Source organism: Leptodactylus fuscus, chromosome 5 (genome assembly GCF_031893055.1).
Source record: "Leptodactylus fuscus isolate aLepFus1 chromosome 5, aLepFus1.hap2, whole genome shotgun sequence".
NCBI classification, from domain to species: domain Eukaryota; kingdom Metazoa; phylum Chordata; class Amphibia; order Anura; family Leptodactylidae; genus Leptodactylus; species Leptodactylus fuscus.
Genome location: NC_134269.1, coordinates 68,815,553 through 68,831,872, shown reverse-complemented (window position 1 = coordinate 68,831,872; position 16,320 = coordinate 68,815,553). Strand labels below are relative to the sequence as shown.

Below are 16,320 nucleotides of genomic sequence, written 5' to 3'. Positions count from 1 at the left end.
CAGAAGAAGTAAAGATTTTCCAATTTATTAAAAAGCCAGTGATTCCTATGAAAATAAATATGCAACAAACTATGCCTCTAATTAAACAACAGTAATAATTGTATAATTTAAATTAAATCGTTTTATTTCGAAGTCAGTACGTTTTTTCCCCCTATAGCTCCACTTTTTTTTTTCGTAAGAGCAGCGCCTAGTATTAGTTTACTGCCCTATTTACATAAATGGATCTGAACTGCTACACTACAAGCAAAAAGACATTACTTGCAGAGTACTGCTGCATCCTATCAATAGATGAATGTGGATTTAGAATCCATTCTTCAGTGCAATTCTAAATCCCTATTATTGCATCTTCTCTGTTTGTTTGCCTTTGTACTGCAGCAAGACATTTTTTCCCTTTGTACGTGCTCATTAACTTTATTGCAACTATCAGATTTTGTCACTTTTGATGCTCTTGCACATGAACAATTCAACTTTCCTAATGCTGTAAATGGGGGGGGGGATACAAAAAAAAACAAACTGCATTTTGACCCATTATATTTAACTCAGCTATTCACGTTTTTTCGGTTTTTTTTGTTTTTTTTTTTTTTGGGGGGGGGGGTTACAGACTGAGGACTAGTGAGAAAAAGAAAAAAAAATGACATTGTGCAATGGCACATGGATTGGACGCGTATCAACAACAGAAATAACTTATGAAAACTTATTGCTCATGCCAAAGTAACCTTAAATATATATGGCTATATCCTAAAGTAGGACCATTAATTTTGAATGCTGCGATAACCCCCTTAAAGGTCAGGAGTCCCTGCTTATGATGGCGGAAACACAATCTGCACACCATGGTGTCCACCGACAAATGGATAAACAATGTTTAATCTTATTCTCTTACCTGCATTACTGGGCTGCCCAAACAGGTCTTCCTGACTAGAGACCAGATCTGAAGTATCCATTTCTTCCGCTTCCATATTTGTACAACTTGATTCCATATTAGACTGTACGTCTTGGTAATTCAGCTGCTCTCTCTGATCAGAGTTGGGTTTTGCAGCAGTGCACATCTGCTCCTCACTTGGACAGTTAGAAGTCTCCTTATCACATACTTCCTCCTGTTGTCTGGAAAAAAAAATAAAAAATTACAAAAGCAATCCAAATTTAATTTCTGGAATAATGACAGAAAAAAATACCACATAAAAATTGTACCTGTACTAGACCTCATATACAGATGATCTCTGCTTGAAATACATTATAAAGAAGTAGTGACCGAATAAGAATATCATTTAGGTGCTTTCCCCTCTGAAAGCATTAGTTCTAATGGTCAGTAATCCCTGTGATAGTGGATGGAGACCACCTGTTATGAGGTCCCCATACACTGCACACAGAAGTAGAACAGAATTTTCTTCCTAACTCTTGCCTACTCACTCAGAAGCAGCAACAGGAATAACATTACAGAGAAGAAATGACCAGCATTAACAAAGGACTTTGGGAGAGAGAAATTTCATTTTCATCTCTAGAAGGCTCTGTCCGTGTGTGTTTACCATCTCACTGGGATCACACTCACTCCTCACCATTTCTTCTCTATAGACTTCTATGTAATCAGATACATCTGTAAGCTTCAGTCTATGTTGCTCTAGCAAGATGGAATCAGGAAGTATTTCAGAGTTAATATTTGTTTAGGAAGAGGCGGGAGCAAAAAGCAAATAAGTGGAGAAAGAAGCATGATATAAGAAATATTACAAAACTAGCCTCTGCCCGCGACTTAGGATGCGTGTTGTTGGGGTCGATGATCCGCCTATACATAGCAAATTGCTGGGACGCCATATAATGAGCGTGTTGTTGGCACTGATGATCTACCTGCTCTGGCGTTTCGGCAGCTGTCAAGCCAAGCTGCCGCTGAACTCATTCCTTGCACTGTGCCCGTGATTGTTGCAGCATCTCAGCAGCTTGCTGGGACGCCATCTAATAAGCGTCTTGTTGGCGTTGATAATCCGCATGCTCCGGCAGCTGTCAAGCTGGCCTGCTGCTAAACTCATTCCTTGCACTGTGCCTATTATTATTCCGGCATCTCAGGCTCAGCAGCTCCCTGGGACACCATATAATGAAAGTGTTGTCGGTGTTGATGATCCCCCTCAGCTCCACTTGAGGAGAACTCTGTGACTTCTGGCTACCTTCATAGCGCTCATAGATTTAGAATTTTGAGACAAATTAAATTTTCGCATTCCAGGCATGTTTAAAAGTAGCAAACTGCCAATTTGAATTAAAGGAGTTTTCCTATCCAGTGTGTTAGCATGTTGCCTGGAGAAGATCAGATAATATGCAAATGCATGTGCATAATGCACTGAGGTAGCTGAGTGTTTACACAGAGAGATAACAGACTTGGCTTTATCAGAACCTGAGATAAGAGTATAGAGTGTAGTATAGTATGTGAACATAAATTCATTACAGTCGTGAAGCCACGTCATTTACCGGGATAAAAAGTAGCCTGTTTTAATCGAGGTTACAATGTATGTGCCAAATTTCATTCAAATCCGTTCAGCCATTTTTGCGTGATTGAGTTAACAAACATATAAACACACAAACTTTCACATCTAATATTAGTAGGAATAGGATAGGATGTCCTATATTAATTTGCACTTTTGATTTCTGTAAGGTTGGTGACTATTTAACATTATGCTATTGCACATAACTGATAAAGTCGAGGAAGGAGAATGTAAAAGGTTTCTTTACAAAACGTAAAGTGATTCTGGAGACTCATTTATGATTATTTTCCTGTAGTAAAGTATACATACCGCTTGAGTTCTTCTTCAAAAACATGATCTGTAACACTCTCTTTTTCTCTAGGTTGCGCACCAGTGTCAGTGAATTCTGAAACAAAACAATATTAAGATAATAAAAGATAAAATAATGTAAAATTATGGGTTTGTTGAGCAATAGGAGAAATAACATTTTTTAACTGAACAAATAAGCCTGTTAAACAATCCACACACTGCGATTAAGCTTTTAGACAAAGATATGTAACACAAAAAGGCCAATAGTTATGGGAGTTAAAGCAGGGCTAGGGTGGGATAGAAAACTTACTATCAGCAGCAGAATGTCTGTGGACTTCTCCATTGTTCCAAGACATTTATGGGCAGAATTGAGTTAGATCCCTGCCTGGAGCTACATACAGACATTTAAAAGGAGACATGTCTGCAGAGATGTGCGGCATTGTGCGCACTGTCAGCTTTGACGCTATGTGACCTGGAGATATCAATGCTGTTAGGGAGATATGTTTGCTGTCAGAAAAACAGACTTTACAGCCTAATGTCATCGCTGGGCTGTGAAGAATGCCTGTCTCCCCCTCCCCATAAAACAAGGCTATGGAAAAATACTGACGGGGAGGCAGAGATTCATGCCCATCTCTGAGGAGACAAAAGGGGCTCTTCAAGCTCTGCTCTCACAAGTGTCGTGGGTTAACTTTTTACATAGTGGATACAATGCATCTGTTATGATTTGTTTTAGACCTCAACACAGTAATTAGTCAATAAAAATCACTGTATAGCTTCATAGGTATGACTTTCAACCAATTTTCATATTAGTGAAATGAAAAAAACTAGTACCCTTTTAAAACTGTTGCACAGGATTGACATGTTCCTTCTAAATCACTTTAATCTCAACCTGATTAAATCCACGAACATTGGCTCAATAACATGGTCAGACCATGCTCCTATCTCTATAACACTACACCAACAGTCTTACCCACCGAACATATATCTTTGGAGACTAGATGACTCTCTACTCCACCACTCTGACTATCAAACCACTCTAGCAGAGCGTATCTCTGAATATTTTCGGCTTAACTCTGTTAGTCAAACAGATAATTCTATAGTTTGGAACGCACACAAGGCGTTTCTTCGCGGTATACTTATACAACTTGCATCAATCAGAAAAAAACTGAGACACAAAGAATCACAACAATTATTAAAAAGTATATCTGAACTGGAGATTGCACATAAGCGTAATCCTACTGACCTAGTTACCTCCAAGTTAAGAGATTTAAGAAACCAACTACAACAATTACTCACAGATTCTTATAATAAATTACTGACCAGATATAAGTTAAACTACTATGCACATAGTAATCGACCCGGTAAATTCCTAGCTAGTCAGGCGAAAAAAAGATCTGTAAACCAACGAATCTCCTATCTGATAAACCAGAAGAAAAAATTATAAACCCCCAACTAATAGTAAACCATTTCAAACAATATTACGAAAACCTTTACAACTTAAAAAATGATAAAAGTATTTATCAACCATCTGCTGAAGACATTTCTGCATTCTTAGACGAGCTAAATCTACCCCAAATCTCTAACTCTCAACTCGAAGCTCTCTCCATGCCTATTACACCACAAGAAACACTTCAGGCAATTACAACATTAAAAAATGGTAAAGCTCCTGGTCCGGACGGATTTACGAATGGTTACTACAAAAAATTTGCAGACCTTCTAGCACCCCACTTGGCATCGATGTTTAATGAAGCAATAAATAAAAAAGAATTTCCAGAAGAGATGCTATCAGCTACACTTATCACTCTCCCAAAACCGGGCAAAGACCCGATTACCCCAGCGAACTTTCGCCCCATATCGCTCTTAAACACCGATGTAAAGATTTTTGCAAAAATCCTAGCTAAAAGATTAGTATCAATAATGCCAACTATCATTCATCCAGACCAGGTAGGCTTTATTGCTGGCAGACAAACAACAGATGGTACACGCAGGTTCATAGACCTAATTTAACATGCAGAACTGACCCAAACGCCTTCTCTGCTTCTGGCCTTAGATGCAGAGAAGGCGTTTGATAGAGTGCATTGGAATTTCCTGAAACAAGTACTGATAAAATTTGGATTTACCGGAAACATCCAAGACGCTATTCTTGCACTTTATTCCAACCCCTCGGGCAGAGTATACAACTCAGGCTATATTTCAGATAAATTTACTATCACAAATGGCACCCGTCAGGGATGTCCATTATCTCCTATCATCTTTGCTATGATTATGGAACCACTAGCAGAGTATATAAGACAAAATCAAAACATCTCGGGTCTTAAAGTAGGGAAGACCACCCACAAGATTGGCCTGTATGCCGATGACATCATTTTAGCTATTACTGATCCTGTTAAATCCCTCCCCATAATCCAACAAACGCTTAAACTTTTCGGCAACGTGTCCTATTACAAGGTCAATGAAAACAAATCGCACATTCTTAACCTGGGTGTCTCTAACTCTTGCAGAACCAAGCTTTTAACCATGTCTGCCTTTCAATGGAACGAAAAAAAGATTAAATACTTAGGTATTAACCTGACATCCCCTAGTTCCATCCTCTATAAAGAAAACTTTCCACATTTATTAGACACGGTCAAGAAAAAACTGGATTGTTATCACAAACTTCCTCTATCCTGGATAGGCAGAATCTCCATCCTTAAAATGTTAGTTCTTCCTATAATTTTGTATCAGCTCAGAACACTTCCAATGCACATTCCTATTTCCTTCTTTAACAATATCCAAAAAGCACTAAATAATTTTATCTGGAGCTATAAGAAACCCAGAATTAATATCAACACTATGACTATGTCCTGGAAGGTCGGAGGCATGGAGCTGCCTGACATACGTAAGTACCAGATAGCATCCTTACTAGACCAAGCTAAGTCTTGGTGGCGTCAACCACAGAACAGATGGTCACAGATAGAAGACTTCTATGTTCACGGACATTCCATCCGCCTTCTAACACCAAAGAATGAAGTGGATAACATAACTCTTGCTAAATCCTCCTCCCCTAGCTTATATAGTGTTAAAGCTACATGTAATGCGTGGGTAACTTACTCTAAAATGACTCCAAAGATGGATACAATATCAGTGACCTCTCTGCCAATCCGTTATCTTTACACCATTGTCCCTGATCTTGACCTCACCACATGGGAAGATAAAGGAATCCGAAATATCGCTGACATACTGGATGGTGGTTCCTTGGTTCCTTTTGCATTCCTAACCTCGAAGTTTCAGATACCAACTAGAGACTTCTTCAAATACCTACAAATCCGTCACGCCCTAGCGGCTCACCAGTTCACCACCTACACCTTCCCTAGAACTGCCTATCTATTTTTCATGAACTCTAAGAAATCTTCTGGGGGGGATCTCACTCTTTTATGGAAATCTCACCACACCCAGTGATGATGCAAAACCTAAATATATTATGCGTTGGGAAACCGACTTGGAACAAGTGTTTGATCTCTCATTATGGCACAAAGCCTTCATGTGGACGAATCGCATATCTAAGGGCATGCACCATATTGAACTGTCTCGTAAGATTCTATTACGTTGGCACATTACGCCCGATAAGCTGGCCAAAATGGATCTAAACTATCCTGATCTATGCTGGAGAGGATGCGGTAATAAAGGTACTTATTTCCACGCCTGGTGGTCCTGCCCTATAGTTCACACTTTTTGGCTTACTGTTTTTTCTGCTCTCAACAACTCACTTAACCTTCGCCTAACTCCTACCCCAAGCCTAGCACTATGCTTCCTCAACACTGAACTCCTACAGAAACCCACTGCTACAGTCGTCTCCCATATTATACTGGCATCTAGAAGCATTATTGCATCTTCCTGGAAAAGCTCAAAACCCATGCACATCTCCGAAGTCAGAGAAAGAGTTAATGGTGCAAAAGATTTGGAATTAAAATTTGCCTCACAAAAGAAACGTTGGTTACTAGAAAAAGAGAAATGGCAACTCTGGAATCCGGCTACTTTCCTCTAATATAGTAACTTTTTGGGTACATTCAAAGCCTTCCTTCCATAGAGTATACATAGGAATATAGACGAACATATTTGCCTGATATCCCGCTTTTCTTTCCTCCTTTCCACCGAATGTACTACCTTTAAAATTTGGTTAGGACAATCGGAAATATGAGTCAATATTGTCCTCTCTTCTTTTTTCACTCACTACCCTACCATACTGTGGTGCTACCACTGTTACACCTTACCCTTGTTATACGGTTTTATATTTCTAAACTGTTGCTATAAATTTCTTGTTTGTATTCTTAAAAAATATTTTCAATAAAAATTAATTGGAAAAAAAAAAAAAAAAAAAAAAAAAAAACTGTTGCACAGGCCCAAAACACTCACGGGCAGTCACTTTGCAAACCCATTCAAGTGAATGAGTTTGAAAATTGACTGCTGGTTTCCGTCTCCTGTCCAGTTTCTCGAGCAGAAGACGGAAACCTGCAAAGCGGAGACCGGGCACAGATATGAACCCACTCTGAGGTAGCTGTGTTAGTAGTGGTAGCAGGGTCGGTGACAATGAGGCAAGACTGTAGACAGACTCCTTTAAAAGATTACCATAGCTCTAAAGAATCTAAGATTTCTCCAAACAGCAGTGGATAGTGAAAAATACAATAACACCACTCAAGGACATGCATTACATTGATACCTGCTTGGTTACATTCAAGTGTCTGAGGTTCAGAGTTTGTTATGTCTTGTAAAACCATTCCATCGCTCTCCCTTGTGCTCTGGCCTTCAAAATCTTGGCTTTGGGATAGTTCTAGTACTCCAAAGGCTAGCTGTGAGGTTCCAGAATCTGGAAAGGATGTATACATTGTGTGAACTAAAGAAATATAATGTTCTGCAAAACCATTTGTTAGGTTATCAATGTTTAGAGGCATACTGACACCTTTAATATAGCTTCTAAATCACTTGTGCACCCAGGACCTTGCAGACCTATTTTTGCCTCCCGTTAAAAATCAACGGGAGGCTGAAAAACAATGTTTTTGTGACGGGGTTTTTTTTTTTTTTTTTCCCAAAAGGGAAGTTTCCAGGTCCATACAGTGTGATGGAACAAAAAAAATAAAAAATAGGCAAAAATGGCGCAAAAATGTATTATGTAAATAAAAAAATGCACATCATAAAACAGTTTCCTAATTCCTGAAGATTTTTTTTCAGCCTGCAAAAAACTCGTGTGAACATACCCTTAGTGAACTGTGGCAACAAATTAAATTCTCCAAAAGCTTGTGGATCTGGATGTGGATCCACAGTGGATCCCCCCCCCAAAAAAAGGGGAGTCCAGTCTGATAAGAGCCCTGTTGCCTTTTTATCAAAACTCCTTTTTAAACTGTAAATAGTTTTTTTCATAAAATTGAACATAAGTAGTAATGTAGATGTTCTTAAACATTTTTTTAAAAACAATAAAAAACCCTTTCCACTTATCAGACTTTTCCTCTGTCCTCAAACTGCTCAATTCACTTCCCCAATAGGTCTTGGACACATATGGAAAACACGAAAACTTGGTGATCTTCAGTAGTTGATACCTTTTTAATGGCTAACTCATAATGATGACAATGACAATGATGTCATCATTATGAGTTAGCCATTAAAAAGGTATCAACTACTAAAGATCACCAAGTTTTCGTGTTTTTTATATTTCCAACCCACTGGCTAACACGGTACAACAACAAACATTTTCCTTTGGACACATATGTACAGGGAAGGGGGAGGGAGGAGAGTAGCCAAGTGAGACACAAACACACAGAAATGCTGTTGCTGCTAACTTTTTTTTTTTTTTTACCTCAAGGCAGCAAAATGCCTCCCCTCCCCCAAAAAGACCTGATATGCACAGATCAGAGCAGAAAGGATAAAGCATCAAGATTTGCAGCAGGATCAATGTAGGTTATCTAAGTTTTGTACACTGCATTCTCTTTTAGTTTATATATAAAAAATAAAAATTATAAGGACAGAAAAATGTCCTAGGTGGAAACACCCTATTAGAAAAGGCCAGCAGGATGTTTGTTTTTTTTAAGTACAATTAAAGGTTACATCACATTCAGGTAATCTATTCTATAACCCAGAACAAAGCACACCCTTTGTGCCACCATTTAAAGGGGCTCTATCAGCAAAATTATGCTGATAGAGCCCCACATATGCGTGAATAGCCTTTAACCCCTTCCCGCCGATGGCACTTTTTGACTTCCTGACCAAGCTCGATTTTTCAAAACTGGCATGTGTCACTTTATGTGGCAATAACTTTGGAACGCTTTAACTTACCAAAGTGATTTTGAGACTGTTTTTTCGTAACACATTGTACTTCGTGTTAGTGGTAAATTTTGGTTGATATGTTTTGTGTTTAATTATGAAAAAATAGGAAATTTGGTGGAAATTTAGAAAAATATGCATTTTATGAAGTCTGAAATGATGTGCATTACATACAGATAGTCAGACCGCCAAAATTATATCATAAATCTCATGTCCCAGATCTCTGCTTTATGTCGGCATCAAACTTTATTCTCCCTTTTATTTTTTACGGACATTAGAAGGTTTACAAGTGAAACAACAATATTCAAAATTTTCAAGAAATTTCCAAAGCCCATTTTTTAAGGGACTAATCCAGTTATGAAGGGGTTTTGAAAGACCCTTGTATTAAACCCCCCCATAAATCACTAAAAAGGCTATTCAGGCACCGCTAAAGTTATATTAAACTACCGTACATTGAGTATAAGCCGAATTTTTCAGCAGTTTTTGTGCGGAAAAAACCCTCCTCGACACCGGGGGCTGTCTATGACCAGCCGCAATAGTAATGTATAGAATCTCCCATAAAATAGCGGAAAAAAAAAGAACCTTTAAAAAAATATAACAAAAAAATAAATTAAAGTTCTAAATCCTTCCTTTCCCTAGAATACATATAAAAGTAGAAAATGACTGTGAAACACATACACATTAGGTATCCCTGTGTCTGACAGTGCCCGGTCTACTGAATATAGGGGATCTGCAGTGCTCCTATTCCATCGGGAAGGGGTTAATAGGAGCACTGCAGATACCCTATATTCAGCCAGGCTGAATTCCAGGTGGGGGGGGGGGGACAAAAACCACAGTCTTCAAGCTCAAGGAAGGGGCAGACAAACAACCAAAACACCCCCTCCCCTTTCCCAGCAACTATTGCACCCAAAAACTGCGACTATTTTAATTTTTGAAATTTTCCAGTAGTAATGCATCCACCACCCCCCCCCCCCCCGGCTTATACTCGAGTCAATAAGTTTTCCCAGATTTTTGTGGTAAAATTAGGGGTCTCGGCTTATACTCGAGTATATACGGTACCCCCCCCCCCCTTTAAAATAAAACCCTAAAAAAAAGAATATGTTAAACTTATCTATTGTGCATGCTGGGCGGGCATTCAGGGTCCGATGCCTTCTTCAGCCACGCCTTCTCTTCCAGCGATGTCTTCAGGTCCCGTCTTCCTCCGGCGCTTGCGAACTGCCATTCATAAAAAATGGCGCGGGTGCATGCGCAGTAGCAGCAGTAGTAGCAGCATGCTACTGCGCATGCACCCGCACCATTTTTTATCAATGGCAGTTCGTGAATGCCGGAGGAAGACGGGACCTGAAGACATCGCTGGAAAAGGAGGCATGGCTGAAGAGGATGTCAAACCCTGAATGCCCGCACACCGTGCACAATCGATAAGATTAACATATTTTTTAGGGTTTTATTTTAAAACGGGGGGGGGGGGGAATAGTTTAATATAACTTTAGTGGTGCCTGAATAGCCTTATTAAAGGCTATTCATGCATATGTGGGGCTCTATAGAGCCCCTTTAAAGGGAACCGGTCACATGAAAAATGCTGTACAATCTGCAGGAAGCATGTTATAAAGAAGGAGCTAGTCAGATTGATGCTTGTAACATATTGCCTGAAAAGCAATTTCTACAACAGGTTCAATTAAATCCTTTTATTGATTCTAAAAAATAGAGGCCATTTCCCACACGAGACATAACCGTAACTCAAGTCACTATCATGGTTTTCTTTGCAATATTACCATCAGCTTGTAGTGACTGTGTTGTGCGCTCAGCAGCCTCTTCCAGTTCACCACTTTCATCACAGTTAAAGTCACTAAAAATGGAAATAAAACATTTAAAATTCATAACTGTAAAATTAAAATAAAAAGTTACACAGCAACAGCCCCTCATCTCTGGCCTACCCCATTCTTGAACTAAATCTACTAAATATTTTCTCTAAACAGTCAGTTGCTTTGATAGGCTGCCAGAAAATACCAAAATTAATAAAGGAATTTTTTTTAACCCCTTTTAAAAGATTTGCCCACAAATTAAACCAGTCACATATTTGTGGGGTTCTTAAGGCTTGGACCATCAACCAATCACAAAAATGGAGATCCCATATCCCACTGTCAGAATGAGTGTCAGTCACACTGGTCTTCTGTTTGATTCTATGGGGTTGTCGCAGTGCTGTACTCCGTGATATTCAGCATCTCTACCATTTTTTTCCCCACAATGAAACAGACACGTACGATATACTGTTCACTTCAAGCTCTGAGAAAACTATTAGAAATCACCAAATTCTTTTCATTCAATGGCCATTAAGTCTTGAGTCGCTACTGACACTGTCCATTCATATTCTAATAGAAAAAGTGTACCTGATTCTGTTTGTTGGACAGGGAATTCGCTCAATGATTTGGCTAAGAACACGATCACTGCTTGGTACATGCAGTTTCTCCACAGGTGCTATAGAAATAAAGGCATATAAAAAAAATAAATTATAGATCATTTACTTATACTATCAGAATTAGAAATACAGCTATATAGTCTCAATTCTGAACACAAGTCAACTATATATTCAATCCAAAAAGGACATCTGGATTCACACGAACGGTTATTTTTAGCCAATGGCAGAAGGAGAATCTGAATAAATTCAAGGAATACCTAACATCTAAATCTATTCTCTGTACTTAACTCAAAAAACTGCATTAAAATGTTACTGGCAGTGAATGGGGCTATTCTCATGAACACAATTTTGATATGTTAAAGGTCTTAGGCTGGGTTCACACTACCGTAGGTGTCAGTGACAGGAGTGTATAGAGAATATAAATATATTAAATAAAAATACGCCATAAGAATACAAATGACAAAGCAGTTACAGATATTGTGTATGACATTCTACAGACAGCTATTATCACTTTACCAAGATGATTTTCTTTTGAAGGCTCATTTATTTCTGTGTGTTCTTTAACACCAATGGAGGGTTTGCCTGGCACAAAATCCTAGAAATAGATTTAAAAAAATGAAATAAAGTCATTCTATTTAGTTTTTATTGCATATGCAGTCTTGTGATCATCCAAAGCCTCAGACTCGTGTGAAATCCTTCACAGGTCTCGTAACAAGCACAAGGCCAGATAGAACACAAGGCCAGACTTCTAGCATTCCCCCATTACAATGCTTCCACACAGGGTCCGTATACAAGTGGAATAGCTCTTCATCAGTTCTTCTCACACACAAACGGATTTGCTGGTTTTAAAGCTAAGGCCCCCACATTGTGGAAAAGCTGCCTTTTTTGTTGCAGATTTTACTCCTTTTTTTTTTTTTTAAAGGGAAATGTATAAGAGCTTCCTTTATATTATCTATTCATTTTCTAGCCACTCCAGGGTTAGGCTGTAGTCTATTCTGTCACCAAGTACAAAATACTAAAATGTCATACATCATTTCATTCTCACTGTGCGCCTGATCAACTTGATGGTTTTCATTTTAAGATCTGTCCAAGCGTTTAAAAGATATGGCTCCTGGAAGATTATGTGTAACCTAGCTCGGATTCTAGCTCTTTCTCAGAGAAACTAAAAGCTTCCTGCCCAAATGGAGGATCAGAGCTAGTGAACATAACACCTTCCAGGGCCATAGCTCATATCTTAGGAATGGGTGAACGGATTTTAAAAATAAAAGCATCAAATTGATCAGGGAAACGGCAAAAATCTAATTATGTATGTTACTTAGCATTTGCTACTTGGTGACAGATCCTTTTTAAAAAGAAAACTGTCAGGTCCAAACTTCCTCCCAAACCACAATAAAGTTATGTGCACACAGAGCTTTTTGCAAGGTGATTAAGGGCCATTTCAATGGGATTCAGGCAGATTTTTTTAAAGGGCTTCTACCACTAAATAGCTATTTTTACTGCTTTAGACGTCAGAATAGCCTTTAGAAAAGCTATTCATCTCTTACCTTTAGACGTTGTCTCTGCGGCGCCGTTCCTTAGAAGTCCTGGTTTTTACCGGTATGCTAATGAGTTCTCTCGCAGCAATGGGGGCGTCCCCACTGCTGCCCGAGAACTCTCTCCAGCGACGCCTCCTTCTTCAGCTGCATCCTCCCCTTCTCTCGTCGTCTAACTTCTGAGTCATCTCCGACGCCTGCGCAGTCGGCTCTGCCAGCGAGACACTAGTAGAGCTGACTGCGCATGCACGTGCTCAGTAAGGTCTGTATAGAGCTCCGACGCGCGAGTGAAGTCATCCAGGTTTCGGATGGCTGCACAGACCTTACTGAGCATGTGCAGTTGATTAAGGAGGCGTCGCTGGAGAGAGTCCACAGCTCAAGCGCTGGGGCCCGCCCCCATTGCTGCGAGAGAACTCATTAGCATACCGGTAAAAACCGGGATTTCTAAGGAACGGCCCGCGGAGACCACGTCTAAAGGTAAGAGACAAATAGCCTTTCTAAAGGCTATTCCAATGTCTAAAGCAGAAAAAATAGCTATTTAGTGGTAGAATCCCTTTAAGGAATAAAGGTAAAATTCCAGCATCAATAAATTTTATTTAAAAAAAAAAACAAAAACATTTTCTCTTTGATTAAGCCATGAGTAAGGAGCCAGTTTTGCTCTGAAGCCCATTTCTCATGTCCTCTTCTTGGATCCTTGTTTTTGGATCTTTTTAGCTTATTGATAAGAATTAAAAGGTTAAGGTTTTTTTTTTATTTTATTAATGCTGGAATTTTACCTTATTTCTTCAATATTTCACATCCTTGGAGTCCTGGGATATTTATTTGTGCATTTCATTTTTGATCAGCTGTTAAAAGGATGACATTTGGTGAAGCTGTGAGAATTTTTTTTTCTACATTTTTTTCTGTAATTTTTTTTTGCTAGAAGGAAAAAAAAATTATCATGATGTATAGTCAAGCAGATTTCACTTTGCAATACCCATTGAAATGAATAATAGACAAAAATATAAAACACTTGCATTCTTTGGAGTGTTTTTCTTCAGCAGTTTTGCAAAAACCACTAAAAATAAATAAATTTTGCCTCTTATGATAATGATTACGATTTCAATGTGCTTTGCAGGGCAGAATCAGCTAGAAGACAGATTATGACAATCCTTTTTCCTCTAGCCAAAATTAAAATTTAAAAAAATCAACTAGAGGAAAAAAAATTGCCTAACTCCCATTGAAACGAATGGGAGAATTAGAAGGCATTTTTTTTCTTTTAAGGTGGCATCTTCAAAATTCTCTGAGTGAACTTACCCTATTAGGGTCACAAAGGCTTTTAATAGGAACGGAAAAAGCACCAATGCAGTGATAATCAACTTTTTATATGCAAATCAGCCTGCAAGGCATCGAGTGCGGGCCCAATTCACCAGATTTGCTTACAGATAACTGTGATGCAAGCAGAAGCTAACGATTAGAGATGAGCGAACAGTGTTCTATCGAACACATGTTCGATCGGATATCAGGGTGTTCGCCATGTTCGAATCGAATCGAACACCACGTGGTAAAGTGCGCCAAAATTCGATTCCCCTCCCACCTTCCCTGGCGCCTTTTTTGCACCAATAACAGCGCAGGGGAGGTGGGACAGGAACTACGACACTGGGGGCATTGAAAAAAATTGGAAAAAGTCATTGGCTGCCGAAATCAGGTGACCTCCATTTTAGACGAATAGTGGATTTCAAATCCGGGTCATATGAGAATGTGAACTTTGTGACTATGAGACAGGGATAGCTGTACAGGCAGGGATAGCTAGGGATAACCTTTATTTAGGGGGGAATGTTATTAAAAATAACTTTTTGGGGCTCTATCGGGTGTGTAATTGTGATTTTTGTGAGATAAACTTTTTCCCATAGGGATGCATTGGCCAGCGCTGATTGGCCGAATTCCGTACTCTGGCCAATCAGTGCTGGCCAATGCATTCTATTAGCTTGATGAAGCAGAGTGTGCACAAGGGTTCAAGCGCACCCTCGGCTCTGATGTAGCAGAGCCGAGGCTGCACAAGGGTTCAAGCGCACCCTCGGCTCTGATGTAGGAGAGCCGAGGGTGCACTTGAACCCTTGTGCACCCTCAGCTCTGCTACATCAGAGCCGAGGGTGCGCTTGAACCCTTGTGCACACTCTGCTTCATCAAGCTAATAGAATGCATTGGCCAGCGCTGATTGGCCAATGTATTCTATTAGCCTGATGAAGTAGAGCTGAATGTGTGTGCTAAGCACACACATTCAGCTCTACTTCATCGGGCTAATAGAATGCATTGGCCAGCGCTGATTGGCCAGAGTACGGAACTCGACCAATCAGCGCTGGCTCTGCTGGAGGAGGCGGAGTCTAAGATCGCTCCACACCAGTCTCCATTCAGGTCCGACCTTAGACTCCGCCTCCTCCGGCAGAGCCAGCGCTGATTGGCCGAAGGCTGGCCAATGCATTCCTATGCGAATGCAGAGACTTAGCAGTGCTGAGTCAGTTTTGCTCAACTACACATCTGATGCACACTCGGCACTGCTACATCAGATGTAGCAATCTGATGTAGCAGAGCCGAGGGTGCACTAGAACCCCTGTGCAAACTCAGTTCACGCTAATAGAATGCATTGGCCAGCGCTGATTGGCCAATGCATTCTATTAGCCCGATGAAGTAGAGCTGAATGTGTGTGCTAAGCACACACATTCAGCACTGCTTCATCACGCCAATACAATGCATTAGCCAGTGCTGATTGGCCAGAGTACGGAATTCGGCCAATCAGCGCTGGCTCTGCTGGAGGAGGCGGAGTCTAAGGTCGGACCTGAATGGAGACTGGTGTGGAGCGATCTTAGACTCCGCCTCCTCCAGCAGAGCCAGCGCTGATTGGTCGAGTTCCGTACTCTGGCCAATCAGCGCTGGCCAATGCATTCTATTAGCCCGATGAAGTAGAGCTGAATGTGTGTGCTTAGCACACACATTCAGCTCTACTTCATCAGGCTAATAGAATACATTGGCCAATCAGCGCTGGCCAATGCATTCTATTAGCTTGATGAAGCAGAGTGTGCACAAGGGTTCAAGCGCACCCTCGGCTCTGATGTAGCAGAGCCGAGGCTGCACAAGGGTTCAAGTGCACCCTCGGCTCTCCTACATCAGAGCCGAGGGTGCGCTTGAACCCTTGTGCAGCCTCGGCTCTGCTACATCAGAGCCGAGGGTGCGCTTGAACCCTTGTGCACACTCTGCTTCATCAAGCTAATAGAATGCATTGGCCAGCACTGATTGGCCAGAGTACGGAATTCGGCCAATCAGCGCTGGCTCTGCTGGAGGAGGCGGAGTC

The 16,320-nt window shown here is 40.3% G+C and overlaps 1 protein-coding gene across 3 annotated transcripts in view; it reads right to left on the bottom strand.

The window, feature by feature from the left end:
• Window positions 1-16,320, bottom strand: part of TP53BP1 (tumor protein p53 binding protein 1) — a 58,641-nt gene that overhangs the window by 32,270 nt on the left and 10,051 nt on the right. For all 3 annotated transcript variants that reach the window (XM_075273356.1, XM_075273357.1, XM_075273355.1), the window contains 6 exons: window positions 11,977-12,055; window positions 11,432-11,519; window positions 10,817-10,890; window positions 7,450-7,596; window positions 2,775-2,850; window positions 881-1,101 (listed from right to left, as the gene is read on the bottom strand). In XM_075273356.1, the coding sequence (XP_075129457.1) occupies window positions 881-1,101; window positions 2,775-2,850; window positions 7,450-7,596; window positions 10,817-10,890; window positions 11,432-11,519; window positions 11,977-12,055 (685 nt within the window). The remainder of the gene's footprint in view (window positions 1-880; window positions 1,102-2,774; window positions 2,851-7,449; window positions 7,597-10,816; window positions 10,891-11,431; window positions 11,520-11,976; window positions 12,056-16,320) is intronic.